Below are 20,961 nucleotides of genomic sequence, written 5' to 3' on the forward strand. Positions count from 1 at the left end.
CAGACGTAAAAAATTTACATAGACATGGACAGATGTAGCAAGCAAGACTTTCCCAGTCAGTAATTATACAGAGTGGGGTGGCAGGGGAAAGGATGAAGGGAAAATACTGAAACAAATTCCTCCATTGAGCAGACGAAACACAAGACAACACTCTACAAAGTGGATTTGGAACAGAAGGAACCACAGCTTCAAACATGCACAATCAATGCTAGTAAGTATGTTCCAGAGGACAAAATCAGAATTTCATACACAGCAAAAGTGGCTCACAGATCAGGGTAATTGTGTAAGCAGTGAAAACCAGTTAAGGATAAAAATCAAATCTTTCTCCTAGCAGCATTTTATCTAACTCTACATTAAATCCATTAAGTTGAATCCTCTTTTTTCAATATCCACATCCATCTCAAAACATCTCAGTAAAACCATTTGGTTTCATTGTAAGCTGTTAGAAATCATAATACCCTTCCCCAGTAGTTTTACACCTGCAAACAAAGACTATCTGTATTAAAACTGCAGGGAAGGTTTTCCTTTTCTAATATTAAGTTTAAAATAAAATAATTCAAAAATCTTAGAATCTGTATACATGATCTGACCTTATGTCTATAAACTTATTTGTGGAATTATACTAGTGTCTGTTACCACACTTAGGGTTACTTGGTATAGGGCTAGAAAGTCTTAATATAACTCTTTATCCTGTTAAGAACAGTATTAGTAATATAAATGTTAATAATTAATTGTAACTTAGTAACTTAAATTAAAAGTTGACAGGTACATAAATACCATTTCTACATGTCTTGTTTCAATTTACGTTTTTAATCTCTACCATCGAATTATACAGCACTCCTCATTACAGACTCATTAAGACTGTACCAGCATTACACTTAAAATGTGTTTTCAAAGGTATTAATAACCTAGCTATTCAAATTCTAAGACTCTTTAAAATCAGCGTAAGGTTACCTATTCTATCACTCAGAGGTACACAGAGGACCCAAGAGTAACACTCTACAGCCTTTCTTAAATAATTTGGAAAATATTGTATTTACACACATGATTTGAAACTATGACAATCATGTTTCCTTTGTATGCTACTGGGTAATCTTCTAGATACTCATCAATGGGCTGGAGTCAGGCACAGAAAATTTGCAGTAACAATGGTATGCTGTTTACAGCTTCCAAATTCAGAAAAAGAAGCAAACAAGAACATTCTAAAACTACTGATTTTCTTAAAATGAAATAAATCTGTTTGCAATAGACCATCTCCTACAACAATTAAGTTTAGGTAAAATTCACAACTACGGCATTGTCACACCAGACCCGTATCTTACTCATAAATGAACGTTCTCTACAGATAATAGCTTTCCAATATAAGCAATACAACTATAGTTATCCTTCCATGACAGCAAGATGGTTTTTAATCACAAAAGCTTAAAAGTACTTATGTAAAACAAAATTCAAAAAACACTCCATTACATCCCCCACCACAGAAAGTCACTAATGAAAATGTTGTCTTGCTGTATTTTCCTTTCAGATAAATAAATGTTATTCTATAACCAAATGATTAGTTTGAAAGCAACCAAATAACTTGTATTTTTAGAGTAAGAGAAAAGGGTCTAATTAGTGTATTCCTTACCAAGACTCACACTTGAAATATAATTTTACTACTAAAATTCCTTACTTACCATAGGAGCATTACTCCCAAGGTTAACCAATAAAGTCAGAGAGCCCAACACTCAAGATAAATATATCACCAGTACAGTAAGTAGTAGTTTTTAAATCATTCACCTGTTTAAAAATTAACCACCTCACACATTCATCTTCTGGTTTTCTCTAGCCTGGTAAGTACATGGAAGAGAAGAATTGGGGGGCCATTTCACCATCTGTCTTTAGTGTCTCTTATATCTCTCTTCTCAGGGGTGACTCAGTAAGTCTATCTGTTATAATAACACTAGCACACAGACATTACTGTATCAATGACCTTTATACAAATTCCCTAAAGTTCTCTACATACTATGCAGCAACTGCCATCTTTTGGTCTCTGGAGATGGGGAGCCATGAGTCTGATCCCTTTTCAAAGGTACATTCCAGGGCACTGTAAATCCTACAGCTAAGGCACTAGAATAACACTACTAGACAAAGCTTTATAGAATCCCTCTAGATCTTGGTTTTCCTTCTTTCACACAAAGAGAATCACAGATTCAAAAAGAAGACAAAACAAAAATCTGCACCATTTGCCCAAAGAACCCAAAATATTGAGAAAAATTCACAGATTTTAACTTGATGTGAGTGGGACAAAGCAGAGAGAAGGAAAGAGCCATACAGTAATCATGTCTTATGAGCCAATAAGGGAAACTTTTTTCCCCAAAAAAGCCTTACAAGCAAATAAAAAGAAGTTACAACTGTCATTCAAAAATTTTGATGAATTAAATATTAAATATGTATACTGGATCCAGCTACCCAACATGGTACCATCCTGTCCCCTCTTCCACCTTCACGTAGCAGTGCTCTGCTGATCAGGGTAAGGATGTTTCCTGTGACTCCTTTCCTTGGGACTAAGGTATCTTGGGAGGTCAACTGCCTGATTTCCATACCTCTGTTCTCAATCTCACACAACTGTCTCAAGTATCTTCCTCCCTATTTGTAATACACTGCAAAAAATTGCCAGTACTAAGCCTCCTAAAAAAGTAAGAGAAAAATCTTAAATGATTTAACAAATAGAGATGGAGAAAAAAATTGGCCAGGCATGTTTTAGTGACAAAGCTGGAATGCATTGATTTTATATGCCATGCTGCATAAAATATAGATATTTCATATTTCCATATTCTATTTCTAGATCATAAAATATAGCACTAGTGTGCTTACAGCTGCACTGATTAGGTATTTTTCAAAAATCAAAAAATCAAAAAGCAGATACTTTAGGCAGGATATAAAAAAAAAAGCATTTAAAAATCCTCCTAATATTCTCAGGATTCAGTCTTGGAAGATATTCAGCTACTCAAATGAATACTCAACTTAATGCATTATTTTAGTGCCCAGAGGAGATACATGCAGCATAGACTGAAGTCTAAGAGCTGAAATTCATGCTTTACAGATTCCTTTTCCCTCTGTATCTTAAATGCAACTATTATTAAATCAGGCTATCTTATTTGACAGAGGTAATAACATTCACAATAATTTCAGTACTACCTACCAATTAACTGTAAAACAAGATCATCTCAGCCACAGCTCCTCCAATATGAAATCATCCTATATTCCAACTCTAGATTGGACAAGGCATTTTTTTATTTCAGGTAGCAGCAGAACATAGAAGCTGACCATTTCAGCTGTTTTACACATGAAATATTCCACTCATGTGAAATGCTTCATTTCTCCCCAGTGACTGCTCTTCCAGGTGACTTTTTAGTGGTATCTTTGAATGCATATTTTAACGATCAACTCCAATGTCCTAAAGCATAACACAAATGTTCCTTGCACTGCAGTTCAGTGTCTTATTAACACAGCTTACCTGCAACCCTTAGCAGGTTTGCCAGTCCCAGGAGCTTGGCAGACTGTTTATAGTTTGTTGACATCTGAGCCAGACAGTCCTTGATGAGACTGAGTCGATCGGAACATAAGCGCACTGTTGAAAGCAGAACTGGTTTAGAGACTGCACAAATGAACTTGACTGCTGTGCTCCTGCTTAAACAACACAGGACACGAGGAGTGATGGGGAATATAAGGATGCAAACACAATCTGAAAACCAGCTCAAAGCTGCTTGCATGCAGATCCTCAATTATACCTATAAACAGAAAGTTAAAATAACACCACAGGATATCCAGCTCCAATCATTAGCAAGTCAGGCTGTGAAGGGAACAAAAAGAGGAAAACTGACCTGAATGAAAACTATTTTTTGCTTCATGTTTTCACATTCATTCTTTTTAAATGTGTACAATTAACTGATATATTTTTATACAATTTTTTAAATGTAATTTTTGCAACATCCTGTAAGACTGCTAACACAGGCATTAACTTTTGTTTAGAATGTTTTAACTAAGATGTCATTTATTTAGCATGGACAAGATACATCATACAGACTGAAAGAACTGTATGAGCAAATGCTTCAGCTTGTTCTAATTCACTTAAAAATTTCCTGAGGAAGTGAAAGGATAGTCTGCAAATCACCAGGTTCTGTCAACCATATCCTGAACAGCTTATAATTAGTACTGTGTTTCAAAAAAGATTTTACCAGAATTAGACAATTATTTTAATTGCATAATTTAATATAATGAACTGATTCCAGTGCTCTATTTAGCTAATTAGTGGGTGGCTAACTTCAGGCTGCTGCTTTAAAAGGTAATGCTTTCATACGACACAAATTCTGAGAACACAGAGAACAGCATGCAGATATTCCACTTAACACTCAGTAAGAGTGAATGGCTGCATGGGGATATAAACTCTGCATTAGCATATTGGGCTTAAAACAGGGTATCAGGCCTCTCAATAAGAGCAAAGAAATATTAGTATAATGAAAATTATTAATTCTGGAAATTAGACTCAAATGAATAAGAATGGAAGCACAGGAAGAGGTGATAATTTTAGTTTCATTTTTAATATTCTATCACAGGCATATATTGGTATACAACAATAAAATGTTTCCAGTCACTGATTATTTAAGCAGGAATTTTTAATACATAACATAGCTAAAAGTAATCTGATATTTTACCATGGGTCAAACACTTAAAGACGGACTTGTCTTCACATTTTATTTTAATAAGGAGTCTTCAAACCAGATTTTATTACCATAGAGCATCATGGTAGTTCATAAATCTAAACTCTCAAGTTTGCTAAAAACAGAAGTGGGGGAAGATCTACAGAAAACTAAACACAGAATTGCAAATAAAAGTCTATTGCTAAAAGACTACTGCTGTGGGAACAGCTGATCCTTAGTGCTACTTTAATGACATTCTATCAAAGTAACAGATCATTTAAAGGTTTTCATTAAAACTTGAAAACATCGTTTTAATCTTTTTAGATTAATCCAATTTACATGAAAGATACTGAAGCAAAGATTAGTCAGGATCATTAATGAAATTACATGCATGATTTCACATATTCTAATTAATCTCAATCAGTTGTATTACACACACTTTTAATGCAGGATTATGTCACTACTTTTTTAAAATCATACCTCCATATCCAAATCAAAAAAAGTTTAAGAAAACGCACACATTTTTTTACAGGCTGAACAAACAGACTGAAAAATAATTTTACTTGAGAAATCAACAGGCCAGTACTTCAAGATCTAGAAATTAGGCAGTCTCAGTCCAGAAATTTTAAGATTTCTGAATATAACATTTGGAGCATCAATTCACTTGAATAAGTACTTAGAAAAAAACAGAACACCAAACTAAAGTAACAACAGTGAACATCTACTTCGTTTTCCATGAAGTGGAAAGCACCAGAAGTGCTTTCCATAAATCCCAGTATTTCTCTGCACAATGCCAGAAGTAAAGCATTATCATCAGCACATCTCATGGCTCAGTGCTCATCTCAGCCAGCTCCATGAGTACTGTTCATGCAATTTCATTGTACATAATCGTAACTTCTTTCCAACTTTTGTCCAACAACTTTTTGTTCCACTTGAGTCAGAGCTCCAAAAGATTTAGTTTTAAGCATGTCATCAGAAGAAATACCTTGTAAAAGTTCACTTCCACTGTCACTGGGCTTTATGTACCTCACAATGAAACAGCTCAGTGGAGACACGAAACTGCCTCTGCACGAAGTACCTCTCTCCTACCTGTTATTTTAAAGCACACAGGCAAGTGCAGATTATTTGGCAAATAAAAGATGAGCTCAATTTCTGTTCAAGTCACAAGGAGTTTTTATACACTTGATACTCCATTTTAAAGTCCTGATAGAAGTCAAAAAACAAAGACGCCATATGCCGATATCGTTCTTACTTCACAAGCTAAAAAAATCCTATTAAAAAAATTGCTTTTTTCTATGTGACTGTAAACTGCTTGGAGGCAGTATACAGACCCTTTAGTTTAATCATATCACACTTATGTAATACCAACTATTTCTCATGCATATTTATGCCTGTGATTCAAGTAATCATATAAAGAATGAAACGATACAGTACCTTGCAGTGGTAGTATTTTCACACCAAACTCTTCCAGGTAACTCAGAGCACGAATGAGGTCCAACTCCTCCTGAACAGCACTTGGACTGTCTTCAATAAGTTGTAGACAGCATCTAAATAAGAACAAAACACATTTTCCTGAAGTCTGATGAAAATATTCAAAATTAAACTTGTGGGAAAAGTTCACCGTTGAGTAAAACACAACAAAACAAAACAACCAACAGGAGTAATTTACTGTCCTTATGAAACATCTATCTAAGAATACTAACTATTTTTGTAATGCACATTGGAGGTATTTGGCACAGTCTCTCTTGCAGCTGGATAAATATTTTAACAAATTTCTATTTTTGCATTGCCTTCAACTGGTTGTTATAATCACATCACCTAAACCCTCTTGAATTTAGATCTGCAATGAATTTAATACATGATGTTGAAGGTATATGTACTTAAATACAAAACTACTTTGAGAAATACTTCTACCACTATTGTGTTGTGGTATTGCCATACAGTAGAAGATAAAAGCAAAATACAGGAAAAAGTTGACTCAAAGTGAAACATTAAGAGTCATTGTCACAAATTCAGTTTCCTCAACTAGGTACAGTAAATAAAACAAAGCTTATTAAAAAAAAAAACCAACAAAAATCCCCATTAAATTCCTCTGAAGATGAATTAATGCAAGCAATTATTAAGAGCACATTATTCTAAATATATTTTTAGATTATATGAATAGGGTATTATTGTAATAAGCTTTTAGGTAATTTTAGATAAACTACATATGTAGTTTTACTAATACACGTTGAACAAAGAAAATCAATATGCAAAATCATAGAATCAAGGAATGGCCACAGGTTGGAAGGGACTTTAAACACCATCTAGTTCCAAATCCAGTCTGGAGTGATAGAAGGGGTTGCCCAGATCCAGGTTCAGCACCGGCACCTGGTCTCGTTGAACTACATGAGCCTTACGAGCTTCACGTCTTGAGCTTGTCCAGATGGCAACTCATCTCAATGATTTTAAATGGCTTAATTCACCATACACATTAAATCAGGAAAGTATTTGATTTGTCCAGTCGATCATATTTTTTTTCTCCACGTGTTAATTATGAATACACATTTTAAGTCAAAACCAAAATTTTATGTTAGCTGAGCATCCCATCTGAAACTATCAGACTTTTCAGGTACATTGACAAATATTTCAGGGTGAAGATTAAAACAGGAGTGGAATAAAGGAGCTAAAGAGAAGCTGGAATTGCCTGGGGAGGTGGTGGAGTCACCATCCCCGGATGTGTTTAAAAGAACACTGGATGTGGCACTTGGTGCCATGGTTTAGCTGCAGTGTTAGGGCTGGGCTGGACTCAATGATCCTGAAGGTCTCTTCCAACTCAGTGATTCTGTAAATATGTTCTACCTAAACCAACTCATACACGAAGTCTACTGGGAGACCTACACATGATAATCACACAGAGAAACTCAAGTTAAGTTACCATGAAACAACTGATTGAACATAAATCAGAGAAGGACCAAAACATGTTACTAAACTGAATAAACACACATTCACACATTAATAGCAAGTATTTGAGCTATAAACTATGTATTTTGAAATATCACCATAAAACCCTAAGAGAAAAGCTGGTTACAGAAACCTTATGCATTAAAAGGGTCTTTAAATTCCTTGCATTAAAAGCAACACTACTCCATATTTCCAGAGCCTGATTATGAAGAGATTCTGAATGGAAGACTGAAGGGGGGCAATACTAACAAATAAGCCCTAATGCTATGCCATCAGTAAACCAGTTGTATTTATGTATATGATAGTTGTAAACGTACCTGGCCAATTCCATACAGCTATCAGTCAAACTCGCTGAAGAATTGAAATATTCTCTCCCAGCAGCCAAAACAAGTTCAATACTTCTGGCATAGCTGACCCGGTACTGCGCCTTCCCTTTTGATGAACTTGGAAGATCCACTGACCAAACATTGCAGTGCATCATCTGCCCAGCCAGGTGGATATTGTCTATACTGCTTGAGCATAAAAGACTTTCGGTGAATATCTAAAAGAAAGAACAGTAATTTAATAACCTGCAGGAGCAGCAGCTTCAAATAAGCTTATCTGCATTGTATGGCATTAAACCCTTTGAATACAAGGATGTCTGAAGTCAAAAGAATATATTCTGTCCAAGCAGAAAATCTAATTTCTACCCAGTGAAGTATTTCTACAATGCAGTTAAGTAAAGCTAAAATTAACTAGTAGCTAGTTTCTATTTACTGGAACTTAAAAAAAAGAAAGCATATTATATGTCTTTTTACAGTATGACTTAAGAAACCAAAATATACCTACATTCTGAAGTGTTAATACACTGTAAGAATCTGAAAGGGTAGTTCAGTATTAAGACCTTAAAACCAACAATGTGGAAATAGAAATTTTGTATTCCTAAAGTAACTAAAAATATTTAGAACTGAGTATATAAGATGTTCTTTAAATTTCAGTCAAGACTATCTTCAAAGAATGCAAACTCACATAATGCGGCATCTGCCACAAAACATCTAATTTAATTCAAGGTAAAAGTTTTGCCTTTAAGACGCTCAAAATAACTTCAATTCCTTACAAAAATAATTTGCCTTTTTTTTAAGCACAGTCATTATTCTCCTAATGAAAAGGAACACAAACAATTTATTCATTTCAGAAATATCACAGCTGCAAGAATATGGCCTTTATCAAAGGTTTAAAAGTTCATAACAAGTTCAAGAGGATCAATGAATCACAGAAAAACCCAGGTTGGAAGGGATCTCAAAAGATTATCTAGTCCAGCCTTTCATGGGAAAGAGGGCATAAATCAGATTATTTAGCACTTTATCCAATCATAGTTTATTTTAAGATGTTTCTTTTCTAGGAAGAACCTCTCCAAACCATCTCATGCTCTGGAAAGGAAAACACTTCAGTGCTTCTTAAAGAACATCACACAATTAGAACATCTTCCATTTCACAGCATATTAACCCTCGAGCACCGAGAGATGCAAAATATCATAGCTGACCCTTCCTCCTCAAAGACCACACACAGAACATTTAGAACATTTAACTCTCTCAAAATTTATCAAGTCAAGAGAACAGAATTCACTATGCATGAAAGAAGAGGAGTAAGCATCATGCTAAAAAATACCCAAACCTCACATGAGATTGCAAATCCTTACTCCCTCATAATTTATCAATTTTGAAGTTACCAAATTATAATTGCATATGACAGCAATACATTTCAAAGCATTTTCAGCACTCCTACATGTTTTTTCCAAAACCCTTTGTTGTGTTTCTTTTTTAATCATTTGGTTCAGAGTTTAAAAAAATAATTTAAAGTTAATAGAAAACTTAGCATTAAGATCTGAGTAAAGCAAGTGCCTTATTTGCAGAGTTCTCCAGTATTACAATTTCTTAACATGCACTTAAAAAAGAAATTCATGTACACTAAGGTGTACACTAAGCCCAACACAACGTCATGACTATTGAACAGGTTGCAGCTTTCTAGCTGTACAACTACAGAGAAAGTGATTTTTCTCATGTATAAGTTGAATAGCATTGTCTTTTTTCCTTCTTTTTCTAATTTGCTTTTAAAACTTCTCCTAAGACCTAATCAGAGGGGTAGCCATAAGCAATTAATTCCATAAACTGCAATAAAACCTTATTCTGTATGGATATAAACACTAATTATAGGGGACATAGTAATGCATCTGTAAGAAATTGCAGTACATTGAAGTGAAAATGTAAATAAATAATGTATGTCACAGCAAATTCTACATCTGTCTAATAGCTGTCTTTTGCAAATACTGATGACATGGACTTGGACTTTATGCACATGCAAGGGTTTTTACCTTCAATGAAATTAGATTTCTCATCTCACATGATTTTACTCCAACTGCAAGCAGTAGAAAGTCCATAATCCTATAATGATCTTGGATAATATTATCAAACCAGAACTCCATGTTTAAGAAATGCTTGAGTGAAGATAATGTTTTATTTTCATCACTCTGGAGCGTTTATTGCTAAACACATTTGTACACAGAATTACAGTCTATGTAAGAAAACCTCACAAAGCTGACTCAATTTCTAAAAAGTTGAATTTTAATAGAAGATATTTAGATATATATATAAGATATAAAAGGTATTTATTAGAGGAGCTCTAGATAAAATTAATAAATACCGGATTTTTTTAAACTTAAATAAAATATTGTAAAAAAAGGCAGTAGACAATCAAGTAACAACACCGAAAAATGTATTTACACCTGTGAGCAACAATATGAAATAAAAATGTGTAGCTTACTTGGGACGTAAGTCAGTAAGAAGACATAAAACTCACCTCATAGCAAGTATCTGAATGTAAGCACCTATACACTTTCTGCTGCATGTCCAACATATCCTGGAGCAATTCCTTCCACTGCGTTTCACCAACGGATGGTTGCCTAGAAAACATTTTTTTAAAATTAAATATTCTCTTCCCAAACAAATTTAAAGAAAAGCAGTAGATTCCATGACTAAAAATATGAGTTTTCTCAAATGCTTTTTCAATATTTAATTAGACTTTTAACCAGAAGTGATTCAAAGACAGAAAGGTTTTTAAATTAATTAATATTAAAACAGAGTCTGTGGTATAAAATGGTTTGACAACAATGCAGTACCCAAAATGCTTTTTCTGTGGGATAAGATAGGGATTTAAGCAATGTTCCCCAAGATACCCAAAATAGGTTTTGATAGTTTTCCACAATACATCAGGAAGTTGGAAGTGCTATCTTCCTGCTGATCTGGGAACTGCAGGACAAAAACCAAATCTGTAACAGCAACTCAGGATCATTATAGTGCTGTTAATTGTAGGCAATCTCAAAGGACTAATCAATGCCATGCAATCACAGGAGACTAAACCTGCAACTTTATTTTGTTTCTTAAAATTGAGTTGTATTCAGATTCTTGACCCTCTGTCTCTACAGATCTCTGTTTATTCACAAAGCTTCAACTTCTTGTGCTCTAGCAAAACTTTTACTAGTAAAAACACAATGAATGTTTTTTGACATTGCCTTGAGCCTTTCAGATTAAAAAAAGACCTTTTTAAACTACATGAGCTAGTTCCAACTAATAGTGATTTTCTCATGTGGCATTAGCTTTCACTTCGGCAAAACAAAGGCTCTCCAATACAATTGAAAAAAATCAACATTTTTCCTACAGAGGCATTGTCTTGATCTTTCTAAAGAGAAGTTTCTAAAAGTCTTAAAAAGCTTTCAGACTACTAAAAATATAAATACCACTCTACCATTATGGATAAACTGCTGAGTATATTTGCTTTAAAGAAGAAAGAAAAATCACCCCAATTATGGGTGGTTTTCCCAGGATTCAAAATTTTTATCTGCTTATACCAAGAGCTATTTAATAATTCATATACAGTTGAAAGATGAGTTAAATGAAAGATGAGTTAAACTAGAAAAATAAAAAAATTATACTGGGAATATAAGTGGTAGAATCAATACCTAAAATCAATAAATTACCCTATTACAAAAGTTCCAAGAAAACAGGCCAAAAAAACCAAATAATTATTTTACAAATCCTACACTCTCAATAAAATTAAAGAGATCTTAAAGGATCTCTTTTACAATCTGTTAACATTCACAGTTCATCATCTTGCAGTATTTTGCAGCCAGTATACATTTTAGGCCTATTTACTTGAACACAAACACACTAAAGCAGGTTTGAAGGCAGGCAGAGATTTCTGACTGTGGGGAATGCAGCCAAAACACTAATCACGTTAATCACCAGTTCAACAAAAGTGTTTGTGTACACTGTCTGCAGGGTGAACACCACAGCTCCCTGCTGCCACAAAGCAGGCAGGCAGGCTCTTTTACTTCACTGCCCTTCCCCTCTTCTCCCTCACTCCCCTTGGAATACTAACTTGCGACCTGTGTGCCTTGTCAGCCTAATCATCAGCTTCCGTGCCTCCTCGGCATCATCCTTGGTGTGTTTCACAAAGGAGACCGGCTTCTGCAGGCCGTGCTTCTCCAGCAGCTCCGACACACTGCAAACAGAGGGACTGCTCTGGAGTCCTGTACAGCTGGAACACTGCTGCTGCAGCAGGACTCCTAAAGCTCTTGCAAAACATGCGCGGCAAGTGCAAACAGTCTCCATAAAATCTCTTACACTACAGAGTAACATTACCTACGTTTTTTTAAATATATGTATATTAGTAATACTGTAGGGTAAACAGATACCACCAATACCTGATGACATACCTTCACAGTTTAGTCTTTGATCACTCAAAGCAGTACAGAGTAGCCAGATCAAAACAAATTCCTCAGGTTAATCCTCTTCCCTCTCCCCCCAAAAACCCCACCCAAAATAAAACAAACAAAACAAAAAAATCCCCAACCAAACAAATAAAAAAAAAATCCCCAACAAAACTCCCCACAGAAAACCCCAAAGAAAACAGAAAAAGACAAAGCACAACCCCCCAGACTTTTATTCCAAGAAAAATATCTCTAGAGATGTATAATACTCAAATAGAAAAAAAATTCAAAATTTCTATGTTCTGAATATAAAAAACACAATCTTGTTGACACCATTAAAATAAATAAAGATAATTATTCTTGCTAGTTTCTTATCATAAAAAGTTCTTGACTCTGCCTAGTAACTTCTATAATACACTACTTATTTTAGCAAAATTAAATACCTAAGAATTCGTTCCAGTTCATCTACTTCATCATGAAGAGTTTTAGTTTTATCTGTTTCAGGCCTGCAATGATATCACACAATTAAATATACACATACACATATACTCCTTGTAATTTCCTCTTTTAATTCTATTACATAGATACGAAGATAAGCAGTCTGACACACTCCTTGACTAAAATCAAATATATGTTTAGTTCAAAATATTAAAACTGTTGGACTTCTTGCTGTAAAGACAGTTAAAATTTAGAGGGTCCTTCAGTTTCTCAAGAGCGGAGATCTTCCTTTTTCCTTAGACTTTTCTCAGACTCTCTCCCCCTCCTTCAGACTCCTTCCTTCATATAAAAGATACTGGAAGAATAGTTTTCACCTCACAGATCACAGGATATCTCCTATTCAAGCTTTCACTTTCTTGAGCATTCCTTGTCCTTCAATAGGTTTTCTATTTCCTCTCTCTCACAGGGACATATTGCTGCTTTTAAGTTAAGTGCAAGATGCCACTATTGTAACAAAACCAATAAGACAGCACTAACACTTGGTCTCAATTCATCAGACTATAAAAGTCTAAGAAACAATACAGAAACCTTGGTCTAGGCTGCTACTTTAACACCTGTTTTGCTGCATTAACTGGTAGAGTATGTACACAACAGAAGTATTTAGATACACACATTACAGTCAAGGCAGCTCAGAGGTGAACAGAATATTCCAGTAACTCTGTCTGCCCTTTAATAACTTAACAACCCTTTTTAAAGCATTCATTCACAACTACATTTAGTATTTCTAAAATATTTACAAATAACCAGCTGAAAATGTTTACCCATATCCTCTTTGTGGAAGGCATTCCAAAATGTCATAACAGAGAGAGAGCTGGTCATCTCGTTCACAGCTATAAATACACTCCAACGCCGTAATCATAAGCTGGTCCTGATCAGGAATAATTTTTTGCTGACACTAACAACAAAAGAAAGTACATTTGTTTTTATTTTCTTGTTTCTGATACAGCAGTGAATTTTCTTTTGACTATAAAAAGATGTGCACTCCAAGTAAATAAAGTGTCCTCAGCTGCAATTAGAATGTCTCTTGCTAACAACCTGGTAAAGTCACAACCTTAAATTTATCTTGGCTAGTTTTCTGCAGTGCAGACACTTCAAAGAACAGTGGTATGCCATTATACCCTTTCTGAATTTGAGAAGTGGAGAGGGTGCAGGACAGAGGAAGGCAACTGCTGCAAACAATTGTCAGACTTACTTAATATGTACAACAATACCAACACAAGAGAGAGCTGTGGTTGTGCTTTGCTGGTTGGTATCTGTCCATAAACTCAGAACATCCAATAGCATGCAAATACGTGCCTGTGTGCTCTGGAATAATTATTTAAGCCATAGAAGCATCATGAAACACTCACACAGAAGGTAACTTCAACCCTTACTCATTGAACTCTCACCTCAATCCTAATGGCCCCCACTTTATTCTTTACATTTGCTGTAGAAGGTGGGAGAGGGGGAAGTAACTTAAAATTTACTCCTAGTAAAATTCCTCAAGAAAAAAATAGTGAGATCATTAAACTTTTTCATACCCACTTTTTATAAAGGAAATACACCAGGAATTTACTTTGAACAGGTCACCAGGAAATTACTTCAAAGAATCCATTCAATCATTTTTATACTATTAGGCTAGAATCATTATTACATTAGTTTGACAGTCTCATCAAGGACAGTTTAGCTGCATTATAATTTGTGGTAAAAAATTCTTTAAATAATGTTTTCTAAAATATAACAAATCTTGGGTCCAAGAAAATGGGAAAGATCAGAAGGATTATCTGACTTCGATGAACTAACTCTATTTCTGAATTAATCTCTTCAGGACAAGAATTCCCAAAGAAACCAGTAGAATCAACAGAGCTCTTTACTTACAGCAGGTTTTGAATTCTGAAATATCTTCAGAGGTAGAGTCAAGTCTTCCTTTGCCAATGTTACTAAATATTCTTTTAAAAGGGCATTTGCAAGACCAGGAGACTGGTTTTCACAGCGGTGGAGGAAAGGGATCATCCACTGATAAACATTCTTCACATATTTTTCATCTGAGGACTGGAAAGCACAAAGAGTTACAGAAAGGAAATATAAGAACAGGTTCAGCTTCATTGCCCAAAACAAGCAAGAAAAGCAAAAAACAAATAGAACCTTTTTTGATCAATATAACTGAAACAGTTATCTTCACTTATCACAAACAGATCACTACATCATGAAGCACTGAAACAATCTCTCTGCTACCCAATGGCTTGGGGAAACTGAGCAGAACAGGAGTAAAGCCCATTAAGTGAGGAAAGCCTGTCTTCCTCCTACAGTTTCAGAATGAGTGAAAGACCATGCAAGCATGTCAGAGTAGCACTACTTTCAGTAATTCAGCAAGAATGCAAGATCAAAAACAAGTGATGAGGGGCTACATAAATCCAAAAACAAACAAACAAACCCCAAATTTTCCTGTTTTCCTCTGGTGCTTATGTGCCCTTCAACTGAATTTCAGATCCATAGCTAGGTCCATCTCTAGCTATTTTTCAACCCTTCCAGGAGGTCTTATCCTATTCTGAAATGCCATGCTCAAGTTCAATACAGAGATAAAAACACACATCTGGTGCAGAGGCAAATATTAAAATTGCTTGACAGTATTTAAAGACACCAAAAAACATCCAAAGAGCACATTCAATATTGTTGTATCTGCAGCATAATCAAAAGCTATACTGAAGATCCTTAAAAAAAGGCCAGTGAAAAAAAAATCCCAGCTTTCTAAATAGGATTTATTAAACTTGAGTCCTCAGCCAGGGATAAAGTGGGTCTTGGAGAAAACTAAGCACATTTAGTTTCTGTTAGAAAGAAGAAAAAATAAATAATCCCTACCACAGCAACAACAAAAAAAGGAACAGTGAAAATGTAGAATTTTTATTGAATTAAAGATGGAGGTTCATCAGAAAAATGTCTTTATATACATAGGATTCAGGGTAACCTGAGTTACTGGATTTGAAGGTATACTTATTGATTTATTCAAAGTACTTACATTCTTCATCAACAGTCTCAGCTTCTCAATGTCCTTCATCTCTAGAAGTTCCTTCAAAGTCAAAGTTCGATCACCATCAGTCTCATAAACCACGGTCTCAAGAGTGATCAGATTGTCACAAAGCACCTGCAGACCAGGAATGTTCCTCTCCATGCCAAGACGAACAAGGGACAGAGCACAGTCAACCTGAAAAATAAATTTAAAAAACACTGCTGTACAACTATTTGCCAAACACCAACTTCAATCTGTGTCCTGTCTGTGCATCAGTTTTATTCCCTTTGCTTAATAAGCAATCTGAAGTTCCTAGAATTTTTTGTAGACTGTATATTTTGAAATGGATTGCCCTTCTCAGCTTTATGAAGGCCACATAAAATACTTAATTTTAGGGGATGATATCATTACATGCCTTTAACCAAGATGCATTGTAAAGATGCATATAAATTAGAATATTAGTCCTTCTAGAGATCACACACAGCTCATCTCAGTACATGGAATATGAAGGATTGCTTTAAACTAAGACAGTCAGTATGACTTTTCCAGCTGACCATGATTTAGTAATTTTAGTTTTTGCATTTTGTATCACAAAAAAACAGTGACAGATTTTTTTCCCCTAGTGACTGATACTATCTTTACATGAAAGGCTCTGTTTTGATTTCAAAAAACACTATACTAGCTGTAAATATTCAGCGAGGCAGACACAAGTCTTGAAGAGCAGGATGCAACTTAATTATATGTTATATAATTTAACTGATCCTTAGAAGTTGTTTTTATTTCCATACCTACTTATTGGTTGTTAAGATCACAGGCAACTATGATTAAAAAGAGCACTGGTGAAGTGCAAGCTTGTAGAATAGAAGAACTCACTCATCAGAACTAACCTACAGTGATACTTCCAGTCACCCTCCTTTTCATGCAGCTAAATTGGCTTGAGAAGCAATAAAATACCAGAGCACATGAGTGATGAGCTCTGTTCTTATGTGCAATGCTTATCTTTATCTTGTAGAGCTTCAAATACTTTTAACTTATACAGAAAATCAAGCAGAAATAAGCTGCCTGGTAGTCCCACAGACACACAGCAGAACTGCCAGGAAGAAATCATGACAATACCGTTTATTGACGTGAAAGGTGACAGTGACGTGTGTGACTGACACACATCAATACACGTAACACAGCAGCATGTCACAGGTAATAAAAATGTCTCCCAACATGCCATGCACAACTTTCCCTCCCTTACAAACACAAAATGCAATGACAAACACTTTTCATGGATTACAAAAGAGCTACTATCTGCTATGGTAAACCAAATGAAACAGAATCTACTGGCTTCCTTATTAATTTCTATGGATTAATTATTTGGCTGAGTAAACTTTAGAGCAAGCCTAAGTACACCGCAAAAGAGAAAACAAGTCCTTCAAAAGCCATAATGAAGTTGAGAGAGAGTGTACATTACTGAGAGAAAAGTGTCCTATTAATATGCATTAAAACTGTTAAGGATTCTGTTGAAGAAGGTTGCTCAGCCATCATCATTTTCTCACTGTTATTCTCACCTGCATTGCATATTCTTCAATTTCTTGTGCTCTGCTCAAATACCAATCAGTGACAAGATCTACAGAAAGGTCAGTAGTCCTGTACTTCAATAACTCAGGTTGTATTTCATACAGAAACTGGCCTTCATCTTGCAAAGTTGGTTCAATAACCATCCTTGAAAAAAAAATTAAGGATATGTTTAAGTATGTATTTATTTACCCATATTTTTTTTAAATCAGTCTTTTTCCTAAAACTTCTGAAAGAAAATGATATGATCAATCTACCACTGTGAATGTTAGTTTTCATCAGTAAAGGAACTACTAAGAGATTTTGAACAGGAGATAAATCATGAAAGAAAGAATCCTCTCTACTGAACTAGTAAGAGATTTCAAACATGTGACAGATCATGAAAGAAAGAATGCTCTCGACTGAAGATCTGGGTATGCACAACCTCTGCTTCCCATTTGCTCAGTCTCCCTAAGAAAGCTGAAAACACAAGTTAGTGTGTTTTCACACACAAATAATAAGTGACTCATAAATAATAAGTGAGTCTTACTGGGTCAATTCCCACATTTTAAGAATTAATAAATAAATTCTTTATATTTTTGCTTTTATATATACTTACCTGCATTCTGCTTTTTCACACCAGTCTTCTTCACGATGTTTCTGCTCATTCCAAGGAAGAATTTTCAATGTCCCCTTCTTGTAGCTGGTATGATAAAAAAAGAGAAGCTTTACATAATTTTATGTCTTTTTAATTTGTTATGGCACTCAATTAATGGAATACAAATAATACAAAAATATTTCAGTGAATTAGTAGTAAACATGTCAGTCAATTACAGTATTAATTATTTAAGATTCATTACTTCTTAGTGAAGCTTTACAAGTGTGGTTTTGCCTGTATATTATCCATACAAACCTATATTCTACCTATACCATTAAAGAGCAAATAAAAAAGATTAATTTTCTTACTGACCGTGCTTTAAACAAAGCAAAAACCTCATTATATGCTTTCAGAGTTTTTACCATTTCACACTAAGTATTCTGATTTCATATGCTATCACAAAAGGCTGAAATTAGTAAAACCTTATGATACTCACAACTTGAAAAAAAAATACCATCGTGCAAGTTCTAGCACAAATCCTCATACTGAAATTACATATGCCCTGCTCTGCTGATCTTCTCAAGTTTAATGTGAGTTCCTGACTACAAACTTCTACAGTGAGAGGTTGAAGGTAAAAAAAAAAATGTTTAAGATGCAGTTAAGAATATCATGGATTATTACTACAATGATTAGTTATGGCTTAGTGTAGAAAGCTAGTTGCTTATGCAGCATAAAACACTGAAAAACCATGTCAAGCTATGCAGAACATAATCAATGGGAAAGAGAATAACTTTATAGGTTCTGGCATTTGTAGAAATAAGAAATGAACCATGTACGAAAGTAGAGACATTAGAGCTGCAGCATACCGGAACAATAAGCTATTTAAAATTTAATTCATTTTCTCCTGACCCTGAAAATAAACCATGACAGCAATATTACACAGACAATCCCTGTTTATAAACTAACAACTGACACAATCTTCTCATCCCTTGAAAAGCAGCACTGTAACTCAGCAGCTTAAAAGTAAACACAACAAATCAATTTCCCAATACAGTAAGAGTCGAAACAATAAGCTGAAAATCAGTAACTCCACCTCATTTAGCAACAGCCATTAAATTCACTGAACAAAGCAAGGCATGCTCATAAACTGTCCTGTCCCATACACATCTCACCCAGAACGCTGGTCACTCTTTTCTTCCCTCCTCTGTGCATTAGCAAGCAAAACCTTGTGTTTTAAGACAGTCATTCCAGCCCTCCAAATTATACATGCTGTAGTAATCCAGTAGTAAAATGGTAGAGACAAGCTTGCAGATTACAGAAGTCAAACAAATGAAGGGATGAGGATGGAAAGCTGATAATTCCTGTGTCAGAGCTATAGCAACACCTGCTTTCAATTCTAGCTCACCTGAACAGTTCCATGGGTGTCTTTATAACTATGTACCATGTAGCAACATCATTAAAAAATACTTCATAAAGAAAACTCCAAACTAACATTTGTGGTATAAACAGGAATAAAGCCACTTTCTTATTTTTGAAAGATTCATCATCAGCCCATACATTCTGGGGATAAGGGGTGCTAGCATTGTTTAAATCTCAAATAACATAATTTACCAATAATTTATGTTTAAAACTGACTTCATAAAGTAAATTAATATAGTCATATATCAAATTTCATACATGAGAATGTTATTATGGAAGACCCAGTTTGTAGTGAAAAAACTCTCTTTATCAGCTGGAATGTCAAACACCAGAAAAGCCAAAGTGTGATTAATAATGTCTTCCAAAATATAAAATCAAGACAGTACAAGCAGGACTTGATATTTCAATTGATAATGCTCTCCTTTTCTGTGTTCTATTTAACAGAAAAGAAAAAACAAAATTTGTATAAGACAATTTCATCTCTTAGCAATTTTTTCCCATTCATTTCCCAGTAGGCTTAAGAAGGGGATGTTGGTTGGTTAGTTAGTTATTTTGTTTGGGAAGCAGGAGGGTGCGAAGGAAGAGAAAAGGCAAAATTAAAGAAAAATGCAAAGTTAGACACAGCTGTAACAGTGTGGAAATTACACAGGAAAATACAGTTGCTCCTCCTTGCATGGCATAAGGTCAGTGTGCCTGATTTCCCCCAAACAATACTTGCCAAGTGGGACTAAATGAAGGGTGGAGCACACCAGAAATATCATAGCCAGGCTCTGCTGAAATCCTCGCAGAGGAGGAAATTCAGCATTACTTTTTAGCTGTTAAATCACAGAGCAGCTAAAACCCAAAGGACAGAAGGGAAGATGTCTTGTTGAATCATCAGCCGTGGAAAAAATACTCTCCTTGGACTGGTGCATATTCCCATCCCAACATTTTCTCAGATACTATATCAATGTTTCCTGCCTCCAAGGTACCTCCAACTCCCACTGAACAGGTATAAAAGTATATACTTTTACACTAACTTCTTCACTTAAATGTGAAGAAATAGTATGAAAGTTAGGGAGAAGTCAGGAAAGACTCAATCATAACTTCTAGGACCAGCTGATGGGCTGAACCTGCCTCCTCCCCCATAGGGATGTCCATTGGGTAAGAACCATGTTCCATGCACACTGAATTAGTAGCTTGAGCTAAGTTTTGTTAGGGAGTAGAGCTTGTTACATTATGTAATACATATTGCTTTGAATATGTTTTTGAAGTCAGGTACCATCACCAGAAATCCTTCAATCTTAACCTGTCACAATTTCATTAACAGTCTTATTCCATAAACTGTAAGCCTGAGTCCCTCAGGAGGCAGAAGACCCAGGAGGGGTCACTGTGTGGTGCAGGACTGCCCTCCAACCTCGCACCACTCCATGAAGAGTCCCCATAATGGGACACTGACACACTCCTCTGGCACGAGGGCCTCAGACTAATCTGAGGTGTGAGGAGATCTCCTGTGTTCATGTGACAGGGGGCTTGTTTGTTTTTTCGGTTGGTTGGGTTTGGGGTTTT

The 20,961-nt window shown here is 35.2% G+C and overlaps 1 protein-coding gene across 2 annotated transcripts in view; it reads right to left on the reverse strand.

The window, feature by feature from the left end:
- Window positions 1-20,961, reverse strand: part of NBAS (NBAS subunit of NRZ tethering complex) — a gene marked incomplete at its 5' end in the record, with an annotated part of 161,341 nt that overhangs the window by 99,007 nt on the left and 41,373 nt on the right. For both annotated transcript variants that reach the window (XM_083856295.1, XM_083856296.1), the window contains 11 exons: window positions 3,500-3,613; window positions 6,117-6,229; window positions 7,943-8,166; window positions 10,462-10,564; window positions 12,040-12,162; window positions 12,814-12,876; window positions 13,630-13,763; window positions 14,726-14,899; window positions 15,864-16,049; window positions 17,411-17,564; window positions 18,016-18,099. In XM_083856295.1, coding sequence (XP_083712421.1) covers window positions 3,500-3,613; window positions 6,117-6,229; window positions 7,943-8,166; window positions 10,462-10,564; window positions 12,040-12,162; window positions 12,814-12,876; window positions 13,630-13,763; window positions 14,726-14,899; window positions 15,864-16,049; window positions 17,411-17,564; window positions 18,016-18,099 — 1,472 coding nt within the window. The remainder of the gene's footprint in view (window positions 1-3,499; window positions 3,614-6,116; window positions 6,230-7,942; window positions 8,167-10,461; window positions 10,565-12,039; window positions 12,163-12,813; window positions 12,877-13,629; window positions 13,764-14,725; window positions 14,900-15,863; window positions 16,050-17,410; window positions 17,565-18,015; window positions 18,100-20,961) is intronic.

The sequence above is a fragment of the Zosterops lateralis genome (assembly GCF_965231275.1).
Source record: "Zosterops lateralis genome assembly, chromosome: 3".
In the NCBI taxonomy this organism is placed as follows: Eukaryota; Metazoa; Chordata; class Aves; order Passeriformes; family Zosteropidae; genus Zosterops; species Zosterops lateralis.